The sequence below is a fragment of the Anabrus simplex genome, chromosome 3, assembly GCF_040414725.1.
Source record: "Anabrus simplex isolate iqAnaSimp1 chromosome 3, ASM4041472v1, whole genome shotgun sequence".
Taxonomy (NCBI): domain Eukaryota; kingdom Metazoa; phylum Arthropoda; class Insecta; order Orthoptera; family Tettigoniidae; genus Anabrus; species Anabrus simplex.
Window position 1 is genome coordinate 109,958,459 of NC_090267.1, and position 23,263 is coordinate 109,981,721.

Consider the following 23,263-nt stretch of genomic DNA (forward strand, 5'->3'; position numbering starts at 1 on the left):
ACAATTTGTTCAATAAAACTATGCATCCGGGAGATAGTAGGTTCGAATCCCACTATCAGCAGCCCAGAAGATGGTTTTCCGTGGTTTCCCATTTTCACACCAAGCAAATGCTGGGGCTGTACCTTAATTAAGGCCACGGCTGATTCCTTCCAACTCCTAGGCCTTTCCTATCCCATCGTCGCCATAAGACCTATCTGTGTTGGTGCGACGTAAAGCCCCTAAAAAAAAAAAAAAAAAGAAGCAGCTATGAAATATCGCATAGTCTGTTGGAAACCTTCTGTGCTGAGACTTGATGTTGATTCTAAATGACCGAGCTCAATAGCTGCAGTCGCTCAAGTGTAGCCAGCATTCGGGAGATAGTAGGTTCAAACCCCACTGTCGGCAGCCCTGAAGATGGTTTTCCGTGGTTTCCCATTTTCACACCAGGCAAATGCTGAGGCTATACCATAATTAAGGCCACGGCCGCTTCCTTCCCAGTCCTAGCCCTATCCTCTCCCATCGTCGCCATAAAACATATATGTGTCGGTGCGACGCAAAGCCAATAGCAAAAAAAAAAATTCTAAATGAACAACTCTGTGCACATCACATATATATATAGAATAATCCACACTTCTTTAGTTTTAAGTCTCATTGACCCTTCATGTTAAACTCCTGTAACCTCAAATAGGGCTGCATTCTTTATGCGATCAACTGGTAATGGAACAGCGCCGGTTTCTGCCTGTTTAACGTATTGTTGTCTGCACTGAACACATTTAGACAGAATGTTTTGTATGGTTTTTCTACTCTTGAACTATCCATAACTTCATTTGAAGGTGCGTCATCAAAAATTGTTTACCTGCATTACAATAGGGGTGGTGCTGTTCACCAAATACCTTATGTTTCCTTGGGAGCAGCAGTGGTTAACTGAAACGTAAACTATCTTCACGCATAAAGATTTTGTTTTGACACACGTAAGACCTGTTTCATCTCCAACAGTCTGGATACTCTGAATTACGTTGCTGTTTTGAGGAAAAGATTCCAACTGCATGCTGTGAATCAATGTCAGTTCAGCTTGTACTCTTGAACTATCCAAAACTTAATTTGAAGCTGCATCAAAAATAGTATACCTGCATTTCCTTTTCTCCTTGATTGCCAGGGGGCTGGAAATTCTTGAGGTATTTCTTTTTTGCATTATTTGCAAATCCAATTTATAACTCGCACCATATGTGAAAATGTGTAGCTCCTGAATCTTACCAGGTTTGTCACAGTCTAATTATTCTCGACTGTTTTTCTCTTCTCATCTGCAATTACATTTTCATCTGCTTCGTCTTTGCCGGAGCTATAATGCCATTCTTTTTCTGTAAGTCACAGCCATTCAGGTGATCTTTGTTTGTAAATGTGTCATCTTTAAGGCCACTTTTATGCAAATTTAGGACTAATCAAAGGGAAACAAAACTCATGGTTTTGTTACAAAATTGTTTGTTAAAGCTTCCAGTGTCTACACTGTCTACTGTGTACAGTGTCTACACATGTTCAAAGTTTACTCCACTGTGGTGTGCCATAGATTGCATTCTTCGTAGCACCCTGCAACCCACACTCCTAAGGTCTCACAGTTTGTGGAACATTGTGCCACTTTTCACCTGTATCTTTCTTATCCAACCTACCTTGACTAACTCTTATCTTCCACCTGTGATTGTTTGTAAGACCTAGGTAATCTTTCATCTTCTGCTTTTCATTGTATCCACTTTCTTTCAGTGAGGTAAACAATTGATAGGGAATGTGTTACCTGGACGACAATCCTTAATCCAGAGCAGTGATGATTGATGAAGAGGTGACTTCTTTAAGGCAGTATTATTGGCCCTTTATGTTTTCATATATATACAAAATGATAATGAGAACAGAACTGAAATCACAGATGAGGACTTATGTATGGAATAATAAGTAAGTTGCAGGTTTGTGAGCAACTGCAAAAAAGACCTCGACATAGTTGTGAGATGTACAGCAGACAATGAATGGTATAATGGTAAATGGGGTGAAAAGTCAGGTTGTAAGTTTCACCAAGAGGAAAAGTCCTCTCAGTTTTAATTACTGTGTTGATGGAGTGGAAATACCCCATGGGGATTGCTATAAGTACTTAGATGTTAATATGGGAAAATATGGTATCTTAATTCGGATAATCAAATTAATGAGGTTGGAAATAAAGGTTACATAAATGAACCTAATAAATCTCTTTTGAATACCCTCAGAAGGACAGAAGAAAGCTAGGATCTGTGTGTTAAGTCTGTAGCCTCATCTTCTACAACACTTATAAATGGGGCTTCGTTTAATTTTTTTTAACGAAAGAGCTGAGAATGAATCACTGAAATCATTTTGGATATCATGAGAAGTATTCTAGGAATTATAAATCTTTTTCATCTTTTGAGTAATATTACCAGGAAATAATAGTCTCATAGTTTAGTCTCTTAACCCTGACAATTACACCTTACGACTTTCTGACGTGTCATGCGAATGAATGCCATCTAGTCCTCATAAGGAGGGGAAAGTTATCCCCTCCACCACCTCTATTCCTTGTTCATTCCGTATGGTAATTTTAACGTAACTTTAAATAATACGCTTTGAGTGGCACGTCTTCGAGACGTGTGGTGTAACTAAAGCGATATTTATAGACGTGTTACTGTCAGGGTTAAAGCAACAATCACCACTAATACATCATAAAACTTCAGAAGAAAATGAATTAACCTCAAATCAAATGAACATTAAAACTAATCTGGTGAATTCTGACTTAGGGAGAAGTTGAAAAGTAGTTTCTAGCATTCATTATTTAGAAATCGTTCACAATTTCCCACTATACTGTTGATGCCCATAGGGATTCTTCATGTTCAGAAGTTGTTGTCTGAACATTTGCCTGTGAGGTAAATAAAGGCCTCTGCATGCACGGTCTTTTCAAGTACTAAAATTATATAATAGCAGCAGTTCAAAGAGAGCCGCTAGATGTTAGGTTATCCTTCCATTCCTTAGCACAGTTGGCATTACAAGAATAACTTCCACATAAAAACATGTTACAAAGATAAAACATTGTGTTATGAGTAGAAGATTGATATTTCTATGGCGTTTGGGAAAGAAAAAGTAAATGTATCACCCAGTAATTCAAGAAGAGCTCATGTTAGTCAGTTAGGATAACTGCATACAGAAAGTTCACGTCCTAGTAAAAAATAAAAATACCCCATAGTATATTTTAAAACACTTCAGTATTCATATAGCCTACTCTTGCCATGCAAATACGATGGATACCCTGAAAAAAGTACTGGAACTGAATGCGGCTAGTTTTAGTAGAAATGCCAAAGCACGTGCTTTTTAAATGTTCACTACATACTACAGACTTCGAGGAAGGTTGCCACATGCTATTTTTCTTGTTACCCCGGCGTGATATAATTTTGATCCATTTTTCCATAATTCTGCATTTGCATGTGGGAAGAAATTCCACTACCTTTTTGAAATTTACTTTTTCAGAATTGTACAGAGCAACAAACCATTGTTTATCACGTGCAATAAACATCTTGTGAATAGAATGTTTACAATTAAATACTCTCTCGGCGCTAAATATAGAACCTCAATATGTTGTGCCCTGCACAGATGTGGATATCTGCGGATTTAGTGTCTTGGCGGATGCATACTGTATGGTAGTGTGGATAATTTTGCTGATAATTTCTAAATTATTTTCACTCAGATACACTCTTATTTTTGCTTGTGGTTAGTCGACCCTGGGCATTGGTATGGGAGAATGGTGATACATAAAGCCTTGAGGTCATGAAGTAGTAAATCTGACCTAGTGTAACTGGCTCATTCCCGCAATTACTGGAAGGAAGGAGCAAAAGTTCCGAAAGGCAACCACTCAATACGTCGGTAGTTGTCACAAGAGGAAACCCTTCATAAACCTGTGACTGTAGAGGGTCTCTTGCCAGGTATCAGACCTGTCATTATGTTAATTATCCTATCTGTTTCAATACCTTGGGTGTAATATAGTTTAAAATTTACAGTATCTGTGGACAGTCATTCGCAGATATGGGTGCGGATGACGGAATTGAGGAGCAGATGCAGACACGGACGGTATTTTGTATATCCGCGCAGGGCTCTATCAATATGCACCAAAAATTTTCTGAATCTTATGTTTAAATGGAAATTGTATACTCACCAAAGGCTGAATACACAAATCAACACTCTGTATAATTAATTTTAAGGCCTATCTCACCTAAAAACTCGCTTACGTTTTGCTTCACAGTTTCCATATACATCTGTGTTAAACAGTGGAGGGCTAACACGAAGTCTAGCGGTGACTCTGGAACTGGAACGTGCCATGTGAACTGAACAGATCTTCAACAAGCAAAGCAAAGTGGGCAGAATTGTCTATAAATAGCATGTTAATTTTGCCGACTGAAAATTAAATGTTGGACATGAAGTTAAATCTTCATGACCAGAAGACCTTTTGTCATTTGCAAAGGACAGTGATCATTCTTTTTAAGAACATTTCAAAAATGATTCAGTACTCTACATGCCCACACTAAGTTCATGAACAACTTGGTTTTTTTTTTTTTTTTTGGAAGGATCATTCTTAAAGTGATGTCAAACTTGTATGTCAGTGAGTGAACTCTCCATCTTCTATCTGCTTTCTGTGACTTTGGCATCAAAAATGTAGTTTTACTTCAGGTACCAAAGGAAGGATCAAAATTTATCTACAGTTTTGCTTTAGCTTAGGTCGGTTGACCGCTCTGGCCTCAGTGGTTTGTATTTCTCTTGTGGTCATGTGACCAAGGTTTGTTCGAGGCCCTTCATTTTTTCTCGGTATTGTAGTGTAAATATGGCCATGCTGTTGACAGTTTGCATCAAAAAATTTCTCTAGTTTAAAGATATGTTGCCGGGCTGAGTGGCTCAGACGGTTGAGGCGCTGGCCTTCTGACCCCAACTTGGCAGGTTCAATTCTGGCTCAGTCCAGTGGTATTTGAAGGTGTTCAAATACATCAGCCTCGTGTTGGTAGATTTACTGGCACATAAAATAACTCCCGCAGGACTAAATTCCAGCACCTCAGCGTCTCCGAAAACCGTAAAAGTAGTTAATGAGACGTAAAGCAAATAACATTAGTATAAAGATATGTCAGGGGTCGAAATTCATCTTGGGATTTCTCTACAATACAGGGACAGCACTTAAATGTGTAGGAGTGTCTACTAGTGGATTGAAGGGTTTAATAAAGGTTGAACAAGCATAATGCATAATGAGGGAGCAGCATGCCCATTCACCTCCACTACTGATAGGAAGCTAAAGAAATATTTTTGACTGATCAAACAGTGACCATTGATGAGGTAGCTGATCGCGTTCACATTGGTCATGATTCTGCATCAACCGTGACATCCTTGGCTTTCATCAAGTTTGATTAAGATAGATGCTAAGACAGCTTAAAGGAGAGCACAAGTGCAGTCATATGGAAATATGTCTATGCTTACTCGACTGTTATATTGTGGAAGGCAAAGCTTTTCTGAAGAGAATAATCACAGGAGATAAGACTTAAGGTTCATCATTTTCAGCAGAATCCAAATGCCAGAGTAGAGTGGAAACTCTGTGTAACACTTGTGAAGAAGAAATTCAAGAGACTCAACTCTCCACAGGAAAAATGATACTAACTTTTTTCTGAGTCTCAAAGAGGTGAATACTGGAACATTATTTAGAAAAGTGGCAGAGCCCTGCAAGTAAATGATACAATCTTATTCATTGCAGATAATAGAGAGATTAGAGATATCGGATGATTTTACATGCAGTCAACCTGGATGCTGACTGTACACCCGTGTGGCCACGTGAAGGTGTGTGGAAAGCACTCAGTCATGTGATTTTGCTCTCTGCTTCACTCATTGTATGTGCAGGCAGGGGGTCATTGGTCTAGTAACGTACAGATGTGGAGTTTATGGCTGTGTAACCACTTCTTACCATAGCCAAGCTTGCACCCGTAAAAAAACATCCAAATGTTAGCACAAATGTGATTTTTCTGTGATTTTCTTATTGCTGTGGAAATATATTACCCTATGATATGGGGTTATCAAATTTGATTGGCATTAAAACTTTACAGAACAATTAAGCTGTAAATGGTGTACCGCAGCAGCACCAAGAGGCTTAGCTTATTAATTACAGATTATCATGAAATATAATCACTACCAATCATATGAAGGTAGAATTGAAATGAATACACCTAGGTTACTCTTGAAAATCGCAGATATTAACAGAAACACTTACTTTAACTGTCTTTCTCATAATGTTATATTAACACAAAGTCAATCTGTCTTCCTTGCCACTTGGAACACTAGCGTCATATATTATAGATCAGATGCAATGTACATACTCATCAGTGCAGAATGGAATAGCAACAGGTTCAGCCGTTATAATGATGTCTGCTCAAGAAGAAATAAGTTCTTCAACATCGGTTCTGAAGAAGCAACAAAACTACATCCTAGGAACAAAGTTACTTCTGGTGGATGGATCATGTTAAAGAAGACAGGTAAGGATATTACCAGTAAGAGTTGGACAAAATTAGGAGAGTTCATTGAAAAAAAACAGTAACAAGTACATAGGGTTTGTTCAGTGTTTTTGAAGCAGAATATTAAGAAATTCAAGAGAGATTCCAGCCCTATGTGGCTTTTAAAACTAAAGTGCTTACAGAACAGCAGCAGCAAAAATTCACAGATCACAATCAAAATGAAGGCAATGTTTAGGAATGCTTGCGCCGACCAATGTGCTGGTGACTTCCAGTCTTTTGTCATTGTCACCGATCCTAATTTCGCCAAATTAGTGCAGCTTGTTAATGAATTAGGGACCCAGTATGGGCGTTCGAATGAAACAGGTTTAGTAATTGATGCTACAACTATAGACCGCACACTATCACTGCCTGCAAATGCTGCACAAGAATAAATAATGCCAAAGGTAATTGACGCTGTAGATAATGGGCATGCGGCAGCTATAACTGACTTATGGATGGAAGATTTCACCACGAATTACTATATGACCCCCTGAATGCACTACATAAGTAAGAAATGAAAGTTCATAAATTGAGTGGTTAGTATTAAGAAATCACTCGACAATTCCTATACTACAGTTAAATTGAAATAATAAATATGGTAGTTCAACCTATTCAATACAAGTAAATAAGAGATGTAGAGATTACATTCGTATTTAATTAAAAGTGGAAATGGTACCGGTTTCGACCCCAGTCTGGGTCATCATCAGCCGATTATAACTCGAAATCTCTGTCAGCGTATGAAACTACAGCACTTGACGTTGTAAACACCGCACCGATCTTCTGGAGCTTGCAAGTTACTTCGGTTGAGCTGCTCGTCTTCGGCTTCTTCATGACTTTAGATCTTCATATTTTGATTATGCTGTGACTTTGTGCCTGACGGTGTATGCAGTCTGGCTCATTTAACTGTTCTCTGCTTTTCGTGAACATTGTGAGACAGTGCCAAACATTGCGTATGCCGTGCTGATGCTCGGAAGATTACGCATTACTTCTTTTAATTGACTTACATTCCACTTCGTCTGAATTTTACAGTGCCTACCCCCGTCATTTTTATATCGCTTCAACTGATATTGTGTGGACTTGACCGTTAACTTCTTTCTTACTTATGCATTGTTTTTCGAGTTATAATCGGCTGATGATGACCCAGACTGGGGTCAAAACCGGTACCATTTCCACTTTTAATTAAATAAGAATGTAATCTCTACATCTCTTATTTACTTGTATTGAATAGGTTGAATTACCATATTTATTATTTCAATTTAACTGTGATACTTTTCAATACGGAACAATGAAATTTTTATCTTTAAATTCCTATACTGTTCGCATATTTCAAAATATGTAATTGTACAGCCTGTGGAAGATGAATGAATGAATGAATGAATGAATGAATGAATGAATGAGTGAGTGAGTGTCCTTCTCCAAGAAGTTCCCTCATGAGTCTGAAACTGCAGAAAATATCATCTGAGAGATACAATGCAAAAATGTTTTGAGAAAAGTATAACACTGTATATGGTACAGACAGTTACCTTTGTTACTGATGGTAGAGTTGACATCATCAAGATGATGTTTCTTTCATCCCTACAATGACTGTACTGTGCTGCTCATTGGTGTACTTAAGGCACCCTTCACCTTGAAATTGTGGATGTAGACTTGTATGGGGAGTCTGGACAGAGTTTTTTTTTTGCAAGCTGCTTTACGTTGCACCGATACAGATAGGTCTTATGGCGTCGATGGGCTAGGAAAGGGCTAGGAGTGCGAATGAAACGGTCATGGCCTTAATTAAGGTACAGCCCCAGCATTTGCCTGGTGTGAAAATGGGAAACCATGAAAAATCATTTTTAGGGCTGCCGATAGTAGGGTTCGAACCCATTATCTCCCGGATGCAAGCTCACAGCTGTGCGCCCCTAACCGCTCAGCCAACTCACCCGGTGACAGAGTATTTTAGAAGTAGTCCAAATTGCTATTGAATTTTTAACAAGGATCTTAAAAGAGACTTGAAGAGAAGTATCAACTGTGTCCACTGCATCCACGTCAAGAATGTTCAAGTTCTCAGTGCCTGTGCTGGTTACCTGTACGATTTCAGACAGGTACATCCGAATTTTTAAATCAAACTGGTAACATTCTCCTTGCACAGGATTTAGAAAATCACTAGGTGATCTGAAGGAACTCATAGCCTATATCAAGCATATTGAGAACAATGGCAATGCTTTGGACTTGATCTGAGCACATGTAGGAGCAGATTCTGAACTTGGCATTTCTGACGGCAATCATTTATGTCAGGGAAACAATTTGTGGCACTTGATTCTTTGATACTTACGCAGAAATGTAAGATGATTTAACCCTGTTCAATAATCTGGGGGTGACAGATCAGCTTGCAGTGTCCTTTTTTTTCTTTTTCTTCTTCTTAAATATACCAAGCTCGATAGCTGCAGTCGCTGAAGTGCGGCCAGTATCCAGTAGATAGTAGGTTCGAATCCCACTGTCGGCAGCCCTGAAGATGGTTTTCCGTGGTTTCCCATTTTCACACCAGGCAAATGCTGGGGCTGTACCTTAATTAAGGCCACGGCCGCTTCCTTCCCACTCCTAGCCCTTTCCTCTCCCACCGTCGCCATAAGACATGTGTGTCGGTGCGACGTAAAGCCAATAGCAAAAAAAAAATCTTCTTAAATGATTTCAAAGAATTTGGAAATTTATCAAATATTTTCTTCAATAAATGATTCTATTCCCTAATTCCTCCTCACATAAAAGTATATTGTCCCAATTTGTCTTCTTGAATTCCAACTTTATCTTCATATTATGATCTCTGCTAACTTTAAAAGTTCCATCTCATGCTTATTCATCTACTAATGTCATTCCACGCCATTTCTCCACTGGCAGCTTGGAATATCCTGCTTAGTCGAGCAGCTCATCTCCTTACTCCCTAGTCTTCCCAGTCCAAAGTTTGCAACATTTTCGTTACACTACTCTTTTGTCCAGAATCACCCACAACAATCCTTTGGATCCTTTTCTACCGGGCAAGTTGGCCGCGTGGTTAGGGGTGCACAGCTGTGAGCTTGCATCTGGGAGATAGAGGGTTCGAGCCGTACTGTCGGCAGCTCTGAAGATGTTTTTCTGGGGTTTCCCATTTTTCACACCAGACAAATGCTGGGGCTGTACCTTAATTAAGGCCAAAGCCACTTCCTTCGCACTCGTAAGTCTTTCCTATCCCATTGTCGCCATAAGACCTATCTGTGTCAGTGCAACGTAAAACAAATTGTTTTTTTTTTTTTTAATTCTTCTTCTCCGAAAACCATAAAAGTAGTTAGTGGAACATAAAGCAAATAACATTTTATTATTTCTAGTTCTTGTATCAAGTATTCCGTGTACACTGGAACCATACTCTTAGTAGGGTCTTACTAAGAGACTTGACTGCTCTCTCCTTTGTATCCTTCCTACAACCCCTAAATACTCTCATAACCATATGAAAAGATCTGTAACCTTTATTTACAACCTCATTATGGGATTATCCCACTGAAGACCTTTCTGTGTATTAACACCTACGTACTTACAATGATCCCTGTGAGGTACTTTTACGCATCAACACAGTAATTGAAACTGGGAGAACTTTTCATCTTGGTGAAACTTACAACCTGACTTTTTATCCCGTTACATCATCTCACAACATTGTTGGGGTCTTTTTGCAGTTGCCCAAAATCCTGTAACTTATTCACTATTTTATACATTATAAGATCTGCAAAAAGCTTTATCTGTGATTCCAGTTCTTTACTCCTACCATTTATATGTATAAAGATTCAAGAATATTGCCTTGCAGGACACACCCCACCCCCACCTCCTCTTAATTGTTACAGGATCAGATAATGCTTCATGTACTGTAATTCTCTCAGTTCTGTTTTCTAGAAATTTAGCCACCCATACAACTACTCTTTTGTCTAGTCTCATTTGTCACATTTTCATCAGCATGTTCCATGATCTACCCTATCAAAGGCCTTGGATAGGTCAACAGCAATACAGGCCATTCAATCTCCTGAATCTAAAGTAACTGCTATACCTTGGTGGAATCCTACAAGTTGAGCCTTACTGGAATAACCTTTCTGAAACCCAAACTGCCTTCTATCAAACCAGTTAGTAATTTTGTAAACGTGTCTAGTATAAAAAACATCCAAGCTCTTTAGGCTTTTTCAGTCATGAAATTATCAACGTTCGTCCCAGTGCAGCAGTGGGCTCATAAGTTGGTAATTACCCCCGCTGATAATTTCACGATTGAAAAAGCCTAAAGAGCTTAAACGTTTTTTAACATTTGCAATCGATGAAATTAAATAATGGTTTCCTTTTAGGAACTTTATTTTTGGTGTCTGGTTATACATCCTTGGAACAGAATGTTGAGACAAAATTGCTAATGCTGTATTTTTTTTTTAACAAGTGCTTTATAATAATTGAAATTAAGAGGGTTCCTCCTATTTATTACAAAGATATTTATTAACGTGAATGAGTCACATATTGTTCACATGAGGTACTAGTTTCGGCACTAAACTTGTGCCATCATCAGCCAACAAGTCAAATCAGGCAAACACAATATAACTTTAAAACAACCTTAAAACACACTATAACACCTGCACAGATGAATATGAAATAAAATATGGTACATGATGATGTTGCATTTCAGTTTAAAAACCATTAAAATGATGATGCCTCCATTGTTGTATACACATGGTGGTTTGTCCAACTTGTATATGTCTTTAGTTTTTTTAAATCTGTTAAAATTATGCTGCGGAGTTTGTCATATGAAGTTAACACTATGTGTGTTCTGTAGTTTGGTTCCGAGAAATAAACATGCATATGATGAACTTGGTTAGATCCAAAGAATTAATTCCCACTTCAATATGGGTTTTTGAACCTGGGGAAGAAGTTAAAAGTCGAATTAGGCAAAGGATAGGAAGGAAAGATTAAAAAGTAAAGTCTAGAAAAGACGAGAGACGACTAGAAACGAACTCACCTTGAGCAGCGTGTGTGATCGGCGGACGGAGCTGGAGTGATGGATGCGATCATGAGGTTAAGGGGCGAGGCGGAGGGGAGGAGAGGGAAGGGGTAGAGGCAGAACAACTGCCACGCAGTTAAGGTGGAGCGGAAGGATGTGGTAGTGGGGGTAAATGATGTGGATAAATACTGCGTATGGTTTGAATAATCGAATTGTTTTTAGGCAGTCTAATATTTCTTAACCATTTAATTAAGAGATCATAAAGAATATTAGATTTCTCAGAAATTTCATTTAAGTTATAGTTACGGTTGAAATATTGATCGCAATGAATGAACCAATTTTCGATAATGTTCATGATTGGCTCTTTGTTTGTTATTTGAAGTATCTCAAAATCATGTTCTGTATCAGTGAACTTATGATTAGAGTCGTGAATGTGTTGGCCTATAGCAGAAAACTTGTTATGTCGTACTGCGTTGACGTGCTCTGGATATCGGGTTGTGAAGCTGTGTCCTGTTTGTCCCACGTAAGAGGCGCTGCAGTCAATGCACTTGAATCTATAGATTCCGTATTTAGAAAATCTGTTAGAGGTGTTGACTGATGTTGAATTGTGTATAATTTCTGAAATCCTATTATTAGTTCTAAAGAAAAGTTTTTACATTATGTTTTCGAAAGAGATTGGAGATTTGATGGACATTGTCGTTGAATGTAAAAGGAGATGAAACGGTAGTTTTAGGTTTTTCTTTTGTGAAAATAGTCTTAGGCCGGTGTTTAAATTGATTGATTATCTGTTCTATAAATGATCTGTTGTAACCGTTAAATTTGGCTATGCTCTTATAGTGTTGAGTTCGCTATTGAGGTCTTTTTTAGACATACTGTAGGTATCGTGAATGCACGATAAACCATGCTATTATACGCTGCACGTTTGAGTGTTTGGAGGTGTATGGAATCTTGACGAATAGTATTGGCAGTTTGTGTCTGTTTTCTGAAGATTCTCTATGAAAGAGCAGATGGATTTCTGCGAATAGTTAAATCCAGAAAATTAATTACAATGTTGTTTAGTTCTTGCCCACATCAAATTTACGCTTGAGTCTGAAAATAATAAAGTAATTAATTTTCTGGATTTAACTATTCGCAGCAATACATCTGCTCTTTCATATAGAATCTTCAGAAAACGGATACAAACTGCCAATACTATTCATCAAGATTCCATACACCCCCAAACACACAAACGTGCAGCGTATAATAGCATGGTTCATCATGCATTCACGATACCTATGTCTAAAAAAGACTTCAATAGCAAACTCAACACTATAAGAGCAATCGCCAAATTTAACGGTTATAACAGATCATTTATAGAACAGATAATCAATAAATTTAAACACCGGCCTAAGACTACTTTCACAAAAGGTAAACCTAAAACTACCGTTTCATCTACTTTTACATTCAACGACAATATCCATCAAATCACCAATCTCTTTCAAAAACATAATGTAAAAATTTTCTTCAGAACTAATAATAGATTCAAGTACATCGACTGCAGCACCTCTTACGTGGGACAAACAGGACGCAGCTTCACAACCCAATATTCAGAGCACATCAACGCAGTAAGATATAACAAGTTTTCTGCTATAGGCCAACACATTCACGACTCTAATCATAAGTTCACTGATATAGAACATGATTTTGAGATACTTCAAATAGCAAACAAAGGGCCAATCATAAACATTATCGAAAATTGTTTCATTCATTGCGATCAATATTTCAACCGTAACTATAACTTAAATGAAATTTCTGAGAAATCTAATATTCTTTACGATCTCTTAATTAAATGGTTAAGAAATATTAGACCGCCTAAAAACAATTCGATCTTTCAAACCATACGCAGTATATATCCACATCATTTACCCCCACTACCACATCCTTCCGCTCCACCTTAGCTCCGTGACAGTTGCTCCGCCTCTACCCCTTCCCTCTCCTCCCCTCCGCCTCGCCCCTTAACCTCATGATCGCATCCATCACTCCAGCTCCGTCCGCCGATCACACACGCTGCTCAAGGTGAGTTTGTTTCTAGTCGTCTCTCGTCTTTTCTAGACTTTACTTTTTAATCTTTCCTTCCTATCTTTTGCCTAATTCGACTTTTAATTTCTTCCCCAGGTTCAAAAACCCATATTGAAGTGGGAATTAATTCTTTGGATCTAACCAAGTTCATCATATGCATGTTTATTTCTCGGAACCAAATTACAGAACACACATAGTGTTAACTTCATATGACATTAAACTCTGGAGCATAATTTTAACAGATTTAAAAAAACTAAAGACATATACAAGCTGGACAAACCACCATGTGTATACAACAACGGAGGCATCGTCATTTTAATGATTTTTAAACTGAAATGCAACATCATCATGTACCATATTTTATTTCATATTCATCTGTGCAGGTGTTATAGTGTGTTTTAAAGTTGTTTTAAAGTTATCTTGTGTTTGCCCGATTTGACTTGTTGGCTGATGATGGCACAAGTTTAGTGCTGAAACTACTGTAGTACCTCATGTGAACGATATGTGACTCATTCACATTAATAGATATCTTTGTAATGAATAGGAGGAACCCTCTTAATTTCAATTATTGTAATCCCACTACAATACAGATCATGAAATTTCTAAATATCAAAGTTGCTTTATGTTGCACCTGACACAGATAGGGCTTATGGCGACGATGAGATAAGAAAGAGCCAAGAGTGGGAAGGAAATGGCCATGGCCTTAATTAAGGTACAACCCCATTATTTGCCTGGTATGAAAAAGGGAGTTTCATGGATGCTAAGAACAAAACAGACCTGATTTTGGTCTCAAAACAGCAGCATCTCCTGGATCTGATCCCATTTCTGAAGCACTACATGCCTATAGATGGCGACTGCAAAGCAATGAATAATTTAAGACCGAAGACTTGGTCATTACATAGGGAAAAATATGTCGCACATGCCCTGCACAAGGAGCATCCTTTCTGTGATATCCAGTAAAGCACCTCGGAATGTTATCTCAGGACAAATAGAACGAAGTACTTTATATGCTGAAATGTTATGATTGTGGAGAACACTGTCCTCTAATATGATGGTCACATGTGCCATTCTCCTTTCCTTCAAAACGCTCCCATTATCATATGTATAACAAGGTATTCAACAATGACAAAGATGAGGGTCTGCTTCTGGGTACAATGTGGAGTTGTCACAGTGGAGGCGCTGAACAGCAATATGCAGAATCCCAAAATGGAAATGAAAAGTGATGAGGATTCCAGAGACAAATGCTGTGTCTCAGTGCATCTTCAGGAACATTTTCATTATTGTTCGTCAACAGGATATTACCCGAAACAAGGTCTGATGTTAATACCATGTATAAGATGTGTCCAGGAACAAAGTAGCGTTTGGAATGTGAAGCCAGTTTTTATTTTTTCCCTTTTGTGTTAATGCATTGATCATTACATTCTGTATCAGAGGCAGTGAATATCAAATATTTGACTGAATAAATAACTAGGAAAAATAAATGAGAAATTGCAGGCAAAGTAATAGCAACTGCATTTTATTTCAGCCCCCATGTAAAATATTGTTTAAAGGAGGAGGAGTTCCCGCTGTACTGACGCGAGTGTTGGTATAGCTGAGTGAAAGCTGTTGACTGCTAGGGTGAAATAGTGAGCAGCTGTTAGCAGAGAAGAGGGAATGTAATGTGCAAGGCTGAGTTGTGGCGAGGAGGATATTGTTGGGTCCGTTGCACTCTTCTTCTTTTTTTTTTTTTTTTCCATTGGATAAAAGGGTAAATTTTATTAATTCTTTGAAAAGGATATTATTTTTTTCATTTATCTCATTGAGGTTGAAATTGGTATTGAACCTTTGATCCAAACAGATGAAAATATTCTCACATATACTCATCAGAGTGCCCTTGTTAGCTGCACATGACATAGTGGTTAAAATATATGAGAGCTCATTGCTGAAAATATATTATGTCTTTTGGCATTCACATGTTCTTGATAGCATATTAAAATATAATGAATTGATTATTTTCACCATGTTGGTTATTCATGTCTGTATTGACTTATATTCAAATTTCTATAAAATACTTTCCCACCTTGTCAATACATTACATATTTTATTATACCTAATTCCCGTATATGTTTCGAGAGCCAATTACTCTCTTCCTCAGCGGTGCCAAAACATCAATAATCTTTGGACTTGGTACATTGTAACAGATATACTTATCAACACAACAGCTATATACAAAAATCTTGAATTGTTAAAATATTTCTTTGTGTTTCAACTTACTTACTTACTTACTATGTCGATTTATTACAGACTTTAAATAGAAACTTTCAAATCATAAATGGATATCTATTAAATTAGTCAACTATATGTTGAAATTTTAATCTGCCTTGCCCTTTGAACTTACGTCCTTATTACATCTAAAAAAAACTAAAATGTTTCTTTGTGTCTAAGTTTACATTTACTTTGTCATTTAATAAAAACACTTGAAATAGATTTTTTTTTTTTATAAATAACTAACACCAATTAAGTCAGTCACTATGTTGAACTTAAAATATTTCTGCTCTCTTCTTGAAACTTTTTTCTTTTCCTTAAGTCTGGTATATTTCTGAGACCTCTCATATAATTCAGAAATTCCTCCATTTAGTTGAAACTGAAGAATTGGACGGTTAAGATGGCTGACATGGTTGGACATGGTTATTTATACAAGAAAGAAAATCTATTTGAAGTGTTTTTATTAAATGACAAAGTAAATGTAAACTTAGACACAAAGAAACATTTTAGTTTTTTTTAGATGTAATAAGGGCGTAAGTCCAAGGGCAGAGCAGATTAAAATTTTAGCATATAGTAGACTAATTTAATAGATATCCATTTATGATTTGAAAGTTTCTATTTAAAGTCTGTAATAAATTGACATTGTAAGTAAGTAAGTAAGTAAGTAAGTAAGTAAGTAAGTAAGTAAGTAAGTAAGTAAGATTATTGATGTTTTGGCACCACTGAGGAAGAGAGTAATTGGCTCTTGAAACATGTACGGGAATTAGGTATAATAAGATATGTAAAGTGTTGACAAGTCAGGAAAGTATTTTATAGAAATTTGATTAAAATATAGTGTTCAGCATTTATGCTCTGAGAATTTTATGTGGTCTAACACCAGGGTTAGTCAGTTGAAGTGCCGTTGGTCAAAAAAAATTCACCATCAGAATGTTGGCCGGTAGAGTAGGAGAGATGGTGGTATAAAATTTCTAATCTCTAGATGCATGCCAAAAGCCGAGATTCGATTCCAAAATTCTCTGCATTGTTCATATGGAGTGAGGTGTTGATGATGATTCATCCATTGGATGGGGGGGATGTTAACCTTTAGCAGACCCCTTGGTGCTATTGAACGGGAGGAGGCTATGTGCTGGCACCAGTTTTTACCCCCTCCCTTTCTACTATAGTATATCACATCATTCATTTTGTCTCATCTCATTACAAGTGTTAAGGATATTTTAAGGGTAAACTCCACCTTTACAATACCGGTACTTAAAATCATCTCGTTCTAAAAGGAAAAGGATAAAAAATGTAAGTATTGTAAAGGTGGAGTTTACCATCAAAATATCCTTAACACTTCAAAACTTGTTCAAGGTTGACTACACATTAATTAAGTTAATATCTTGTAATTATCTCATTACGATAATCATTTAAGAAAAGGCTAGGAAGACAACAGGCAGGGAATCTGCCACCTAGGCAACTGTCCTAAATGCAGATCAGTAGTGATTGATTGATTTGAACTCCTCTGACGAGGTTAACATCAGGAACATCATCCACTCAAAAACTCACTATGAAAATTCATTTCGCTTCATACCCTACCCTGTAGAGAAATGGGACAAGGGTTGCACATGCACACCATATATTTTGATGCTCTGTTACTATTAGATTCAAATTTCTGTGCTGATGTGCTTGTAAATTGACTTACTCTCTTCATAATTCCTCCCTTTGCAAGCTCTATTCTATTACTTTCCTTTATTATTCCTCTGATAAATGTAACTTATTTTTGGCAAATCTTTCTACCATTTTGTTCTGTTTCTTCTCCTCCTCCTCCTCCTCCTCCTCAGATTCCTACGTCACACTAACTCAGATTGTATGGCGACAGTTGGGAAGAAAGCAACCATGGCCTTAATTAAGGTACAGCCTAGTGTAAAAATGGGAAACCATGGATAACCATCTTCAGGGCTGCCAACAGTGGGTTTGAACTCACCATCTCCCGAATGCAAACCGACAGGTGCATGACCCAAACCTCATAGCCAATTCGCTTGGTTTATTATTTCCAAGGTCATACAGTCATTGGAATCCTCCTTTAATATGCCTATTGTTATAAGAACCCTATTTCCCTGTCTAAAATATGGTGTTTTATATCAAATTTGCTGCCCATTTTTTGTAACCCGCTATTGTATTTTACTATAGGCCTAATCCTTATGCATGACAATGTCTGCTGGCATATCTTCCACCTGTTACACATTAATTTATATATATAATTTGGTAAATTATTCTCTGTTAATGGAAATAGTAGGAAAATGGCTGTACATATTTCACTGAACAACCTGTCATTATGAAGCATGAAATCTGAAGGTCCTTATAAAAATAGTAGTTTTTATAGGATTTCCAATTCACTTACAGTACGTCATTTCCTTACTTTCTTCAAAAAGTTATAAGGTCTTCTGCTGGGTACCATGTGCATGCCTAGGTACCTTATGGCAGCTGACATAGTTCCAAGGTCCTTCACTACATACTCTGATATCATTGCTACTAACACTATAGCAAGAGAATTGTTAGTTTCAAGCTGTAGCATGTTTGCATGCACTGTTAAGTTACTATAAGCTGTGGCTTGAAGCTTTGCTGTTTCAAAACTTACAAAAATTGCCTTTGGTATATAAAATTGAATATACAGATCAATGTACTGCAACTTATGGTAGAGGATGTCCCCATGGATGCGACCAGTCCTACAGAAACACTCCACGAACCTACTACACTGGCGTAGCAGGGGGAGAGGTGATACTCCCACGTGGCGCGTCCCAGGTGGCGGATAGGGGGGTCCTAACCGGCTTGCCGGCGGACTTGAGGGACATAAAATACTTCTCGCGGACCAAACACACAGCCCCCTGTGGGTGGGGGACGCAGACGAAGAATACACCCACGGTATGCCCTGCCTGTCGTAAGAGGCGACTAAAAGTGGCCACCAAGGGATGATTGTCTTGGAACCATGAAACTACTTGTGATTAGTACCACCACGCGGAGAAAACCATGGGTTGCTTTTACTTGCGCGTAGTACCACTATATTAGGTACCAAATAGGTTTGTGATTAGTAGCACACAGGAGCACCGTGCGGTCGGCTTTCGCACTACCTGCGATTAGTACCACCATATGAGCAGGACCATGGGATGATGGCTACCATGGTTCTGCCTTGCCTATGATTAGTACCCACTATATGAGGAACACCATGGGATAGTGTAGGTCCCTGTGATTAGTACTCGTATGTGATGAACACCATAGGTTTGCGTTGCCTGTAAATGGTGCCGCAATGTGAGAAAAACCATAGGTCTGTATTATATGTCGAATTTCATAACCTGTGTGGAATACTGCGAGTCTCTGCTACTTTTGATTAGTACCGAAACATGACAAATACCATGGTTCTACTTTCCTAGCGATAAGTACCATTATGAGGGGCTGATAACTTGGATTTTGGACCCTTTTAGACTGCAAGCATCATCAATTCATTGTTATGCTATAGCAGCAGTCCCTTGGTCAGTAATACTATTGTTTTACATCAGTTTCTGTGAATGTAAGGCATTGTGGGTTGCATCCACTGATTGTTTTAAATTCATGTCCCTCCATTCATTCTTCGTCCTCACGTTTTGAATTCTGGTCAGTGAAGGATTTTGGACTTTTAATTTGTCATTCCATTTCATCTCATTTCGTGCCATTAGGGGCCGATGAGCTTGATGTTAGGCCCCTTTAAACAACAAGCATCATCATCATCATCATCAACAGAAACACTCTTCTGAGAGAAATAGAGCCCAGAGAGTTTCAATGGTCATAACTAAATTGCAAAGACCAACTGTCAATTTCATCCAGAAACCTATAACCTTGGTGGTTGTTATTTTTTTTTATTACTGTTGTCAGTAGAGGATACAAGTTCAAAATTCTTACCTACTTTCTTTAATATTGTGTTTGCGTTTCTTTAAACATGTCACTCAATTTTTATTTTTGTTTTATTTCAGTTGCTCCTGATCCTGGATGGAATGATCCACCGCTATTTTCATATGACACAACACAGGCTGTTGTGCAGTCTGGCAAGAAAAGTGTCTTCCTTAACAAGAGAGTAGCATATCCGCTGAATAGCAAGTCATCGTCTCCAGTAGTAGATAAAATTACCCCAGGCATGCCCCCTATGCCAACTGCAGTGTCCATCCGTGCTCCACCAATGTCTCCATCTGTTAGAAGTGAACTGACTGCCTCGACTGCTGACACAAGCACGATGTCAGGAGCAGGAGAGCCGGTAAATCTGAAGGATCAAGAAATGTTGAGCAGTGTTATGGCTACATTTGATGAAATACTCGATACGTCTTCCGAAGAAAATGAGGTTTGTTGAGCCTGCCTAAGCACAAGATCTAATGGCTTCATTATTCCTGTCCTTTCCCCATAGTAATATTTCCGTAGGGGTTAGTGTAGTTTATCACATGATTCATTCAGATTCAGTGTGTGATTCTTGCTTAAATTAAAGAATGGGTTGAGGGACTGAAATGGAATTCACACAGCCTTAGGCCACATAATTGAGTTGGGGAAATGGGTTAAAAAAAAGTCCACACTTTACCATCTTATAAGTGGTTCTCATTGGTTTCCTCACTTCAGCTAGAAGTTTTTGCCAGAGCCCTCAGTCAGTTACAAATATACATATGTATTATATACAGTATATGCCAGAGCCCTCAGTCAGTTACAAATATACATATGTATTATATACAGTATATAAGCACGGGGGTTGGCCCCAGATTATTTACTGGGTTATTCACCTAATATACATACATATCCCACGTCGTTCTATCTTAAGCGATGGGTCGGCAAACGAGGCTTCTCCACCACCTGCAGTCTCTGAACTTCTCTCCTTCTTCGATGCTTTCCAAAGTATGTCCTCGCTGTTGAATGTCAGTCTTCACCATGTCCTTGTACCTGAATCTTGGTCGCCCTCTTGGTCTTTTGTCTTCAAGTTTTAAGCAGACCCTACACGATCAATAAAACTGTCAGTACCGAAAAGTATTGACAGTAATACTGATCGTGTGTGGACTGGAATGATGGAATGAAGGCCAGTACTGAAGCAGATCCGGATTTCCTGATCTGCGAGCGTCAGTACTGTAGAGTGGTGGGGATACTGACAGTTATACTGACCGTGTGAGTGCGCTTGTCATTATTTCTGTCAGTATCAACGGAGCAGCGGTGGACGACAAATGTGTTTCTCACCAAGGCCAAGCAGAGGTGCTTGTGGAACCGTCAAGTAGGCCTATTGCAAAAGTTTATCGAGCGATATGAAACGCTGCCAGAATAAACATTAACACAATACTTTACATGTTTCCACAACTGCTGTACTGATGGAAACTGGTGACATTATAGCGGAAAACTTTAAATCTTCAAAATTTATACCAGTTGTAAGATACCCCACTGTCACCGCTAATCTCTCTGCCACCGATAAACAGCACCGCATGTTTGTATTTTGCCTTATTACAAAAGCTCTACCATTCGTAGTAATTTCGCAAAAGTACCCTCACGCATTCGGAGATAGTTCTGATAATCTTCTGCTTCGGTATATTGTGTTTCCCTCAACACTTCATATGAGAATACTCTTCTCTTTTCCTAAGCCAATCTTTAACCCATCGTTTACGTTTAAAACTGCGTTTCGTGTAGTACTAATATGATAGCTACAAAATGCCCGTCTTTTACGATCCATTTTGATAGAATACCGCAATTGCATGTTATAAATCTCATTCCGTAGTGACGGTTATTGACTTTATTTGTTAAGTGAGAATGCCGCAATGGTAAGCTAGTGCACTGGTACTGACCAAAATATTGACAGTAATAATGATCGTGTAAGGTCGCTACAATATTGATGCGTACTGTCAGTATTATTGACTCAGTATTACTGATCAGTATTACTGACCGTGTAGGGTCTGCTTTAGATCATACATTTGTTTCGGTAATCTGTTATCTCCCATGTGTCGCATATGTCCATACCATCTCAGCAGCTACGCTGTTGTTCTGTCCTGCAGTCTTACAACTTGAGCCTGCTTGCGGATTTCATCATTACGGACTATGTCCCTCTGTGTTTTACTGATCATGCTAAGAACAAATCTTATTCCTGCTGCCTGGATTCTACTAACATCTTTATTTCTCATGGTCCAGGTTTCGCAACCATAGGTCAGGATTGGTACGTAATAGGTTTCATATATGACTCTCGTACATTCTGTCGGTATTTTCTTGTTCCATATTATGGCTTTAACTATTCTGTAAAAGTTGCTACCTGCCTGAATTCTCTGGGAAATTTTCTTGTCTATAGAACCAGTATCAGAGATAACACTTCCAAGATATTTGAATTGATGGTTCATCTGTAGCTGTTTCCCCTCCATTTCAATGTGTCCCATTGGTTGTCTGTATCTCTTCATGACCATAACCTCACTTTTCTCTTGGCTGAAGATGAGTCCATATTCTTTAGCAGCTTCTGTCCAGAAGTTTATTTGTTCTTGAAAGTCTTCTTTAGAGTCTCCCCGCAAGCATATATCATCATTCAGGCAGAATTCACTAAGTCAGAAATCTTACTTTTGAGTTATAGCTGTTTTAATGTTTCAAACAATTCCTAAAATCAATTTTGCATTATTAGTTAGTATTAACATGTTTTTCGGTACTGTGCTACTATTACTTTGACTTACTTCCATAATTTCACTATGTTTGCAAATTTTTAGTACCAAATTTAAAAGATATCTAATATTTTTTGACTTTGCGACTTCTGCCGGGAAAGGAAGGAACCTCTTCGTAGGTTGTTATAAAGGCAAAAATAAGTACTGGCTCACAATAAATGTGTAGGTGCATGAATTATTTACCGAGCTCGATAGCTGCATCAGATCAAAAATTAGATGTATGGCTTTTCAGGCGTTTGCTCTATTAACCAGCATTTCGTCTTAGGTCTGACACTAGACTCTTCAGAGTGGGATGCGTCAGACCCTACCCACTGACGCTGGGGTGTATGCAGGTGAACTTATCAGAAGCCTATTTAAGACTATTTAAGGCTTCTGATAAGTTCACCTACATACACCCCAGCGTCAGTGGGTAGGGTCTGACGCATCCCACTCTGAAGAGTCTAGTGTCAGACCTAAGACGAAATGCTGGTTAATAGAGCAAACGCCTGAAAAGCCATACATCTAATTTTTGATCTGAATTTGATATGCTCTATGGGTGGAAAAATATCTAATTCCCTCCATGGGAACTTAGAATTTCCATTTGGAATTGCTAGGCGGGCATTAATTCCATTGTGGAGTTTTATCTCCCGTATACAGTTATCAGACTGTGCCTCTTAAATAGGCTTCTGATAAGTTCACCTGCATACACCCCAGCGTCAGTGGGTAGGGTCTGACACATCGCACTCTGAAGAGTCTAGTGTCGGACCTAAGACGAAATGCCTGAATAGCCATACATCTAATTTTTGATC

General features: G+C 38.3%; 1 protein-coding gene across 1 annotated transcript in view; it reads left to right on the top strand.

Annotated features, from left to right (window-relative positions):
* The window catches only part of LOC136867078 (steroid receptor RNA activator 1), a 39,718-nt gene that overhangs the window by 4,956 nt on the left and 11,499 nt on the right, over nt 1–23,263 (top strand). Inside the window, exon 2 of the mRNA XM_067144185.2 lies at nt 19,794–20,155. Within this exon, the coding sequence (XP_067000286.2) occupies nt 19,794–20,155 (362 nt within the window). The remainder of the gene's footprint in view (nt 1–19,793; nt 20,156–23,263) is intronic.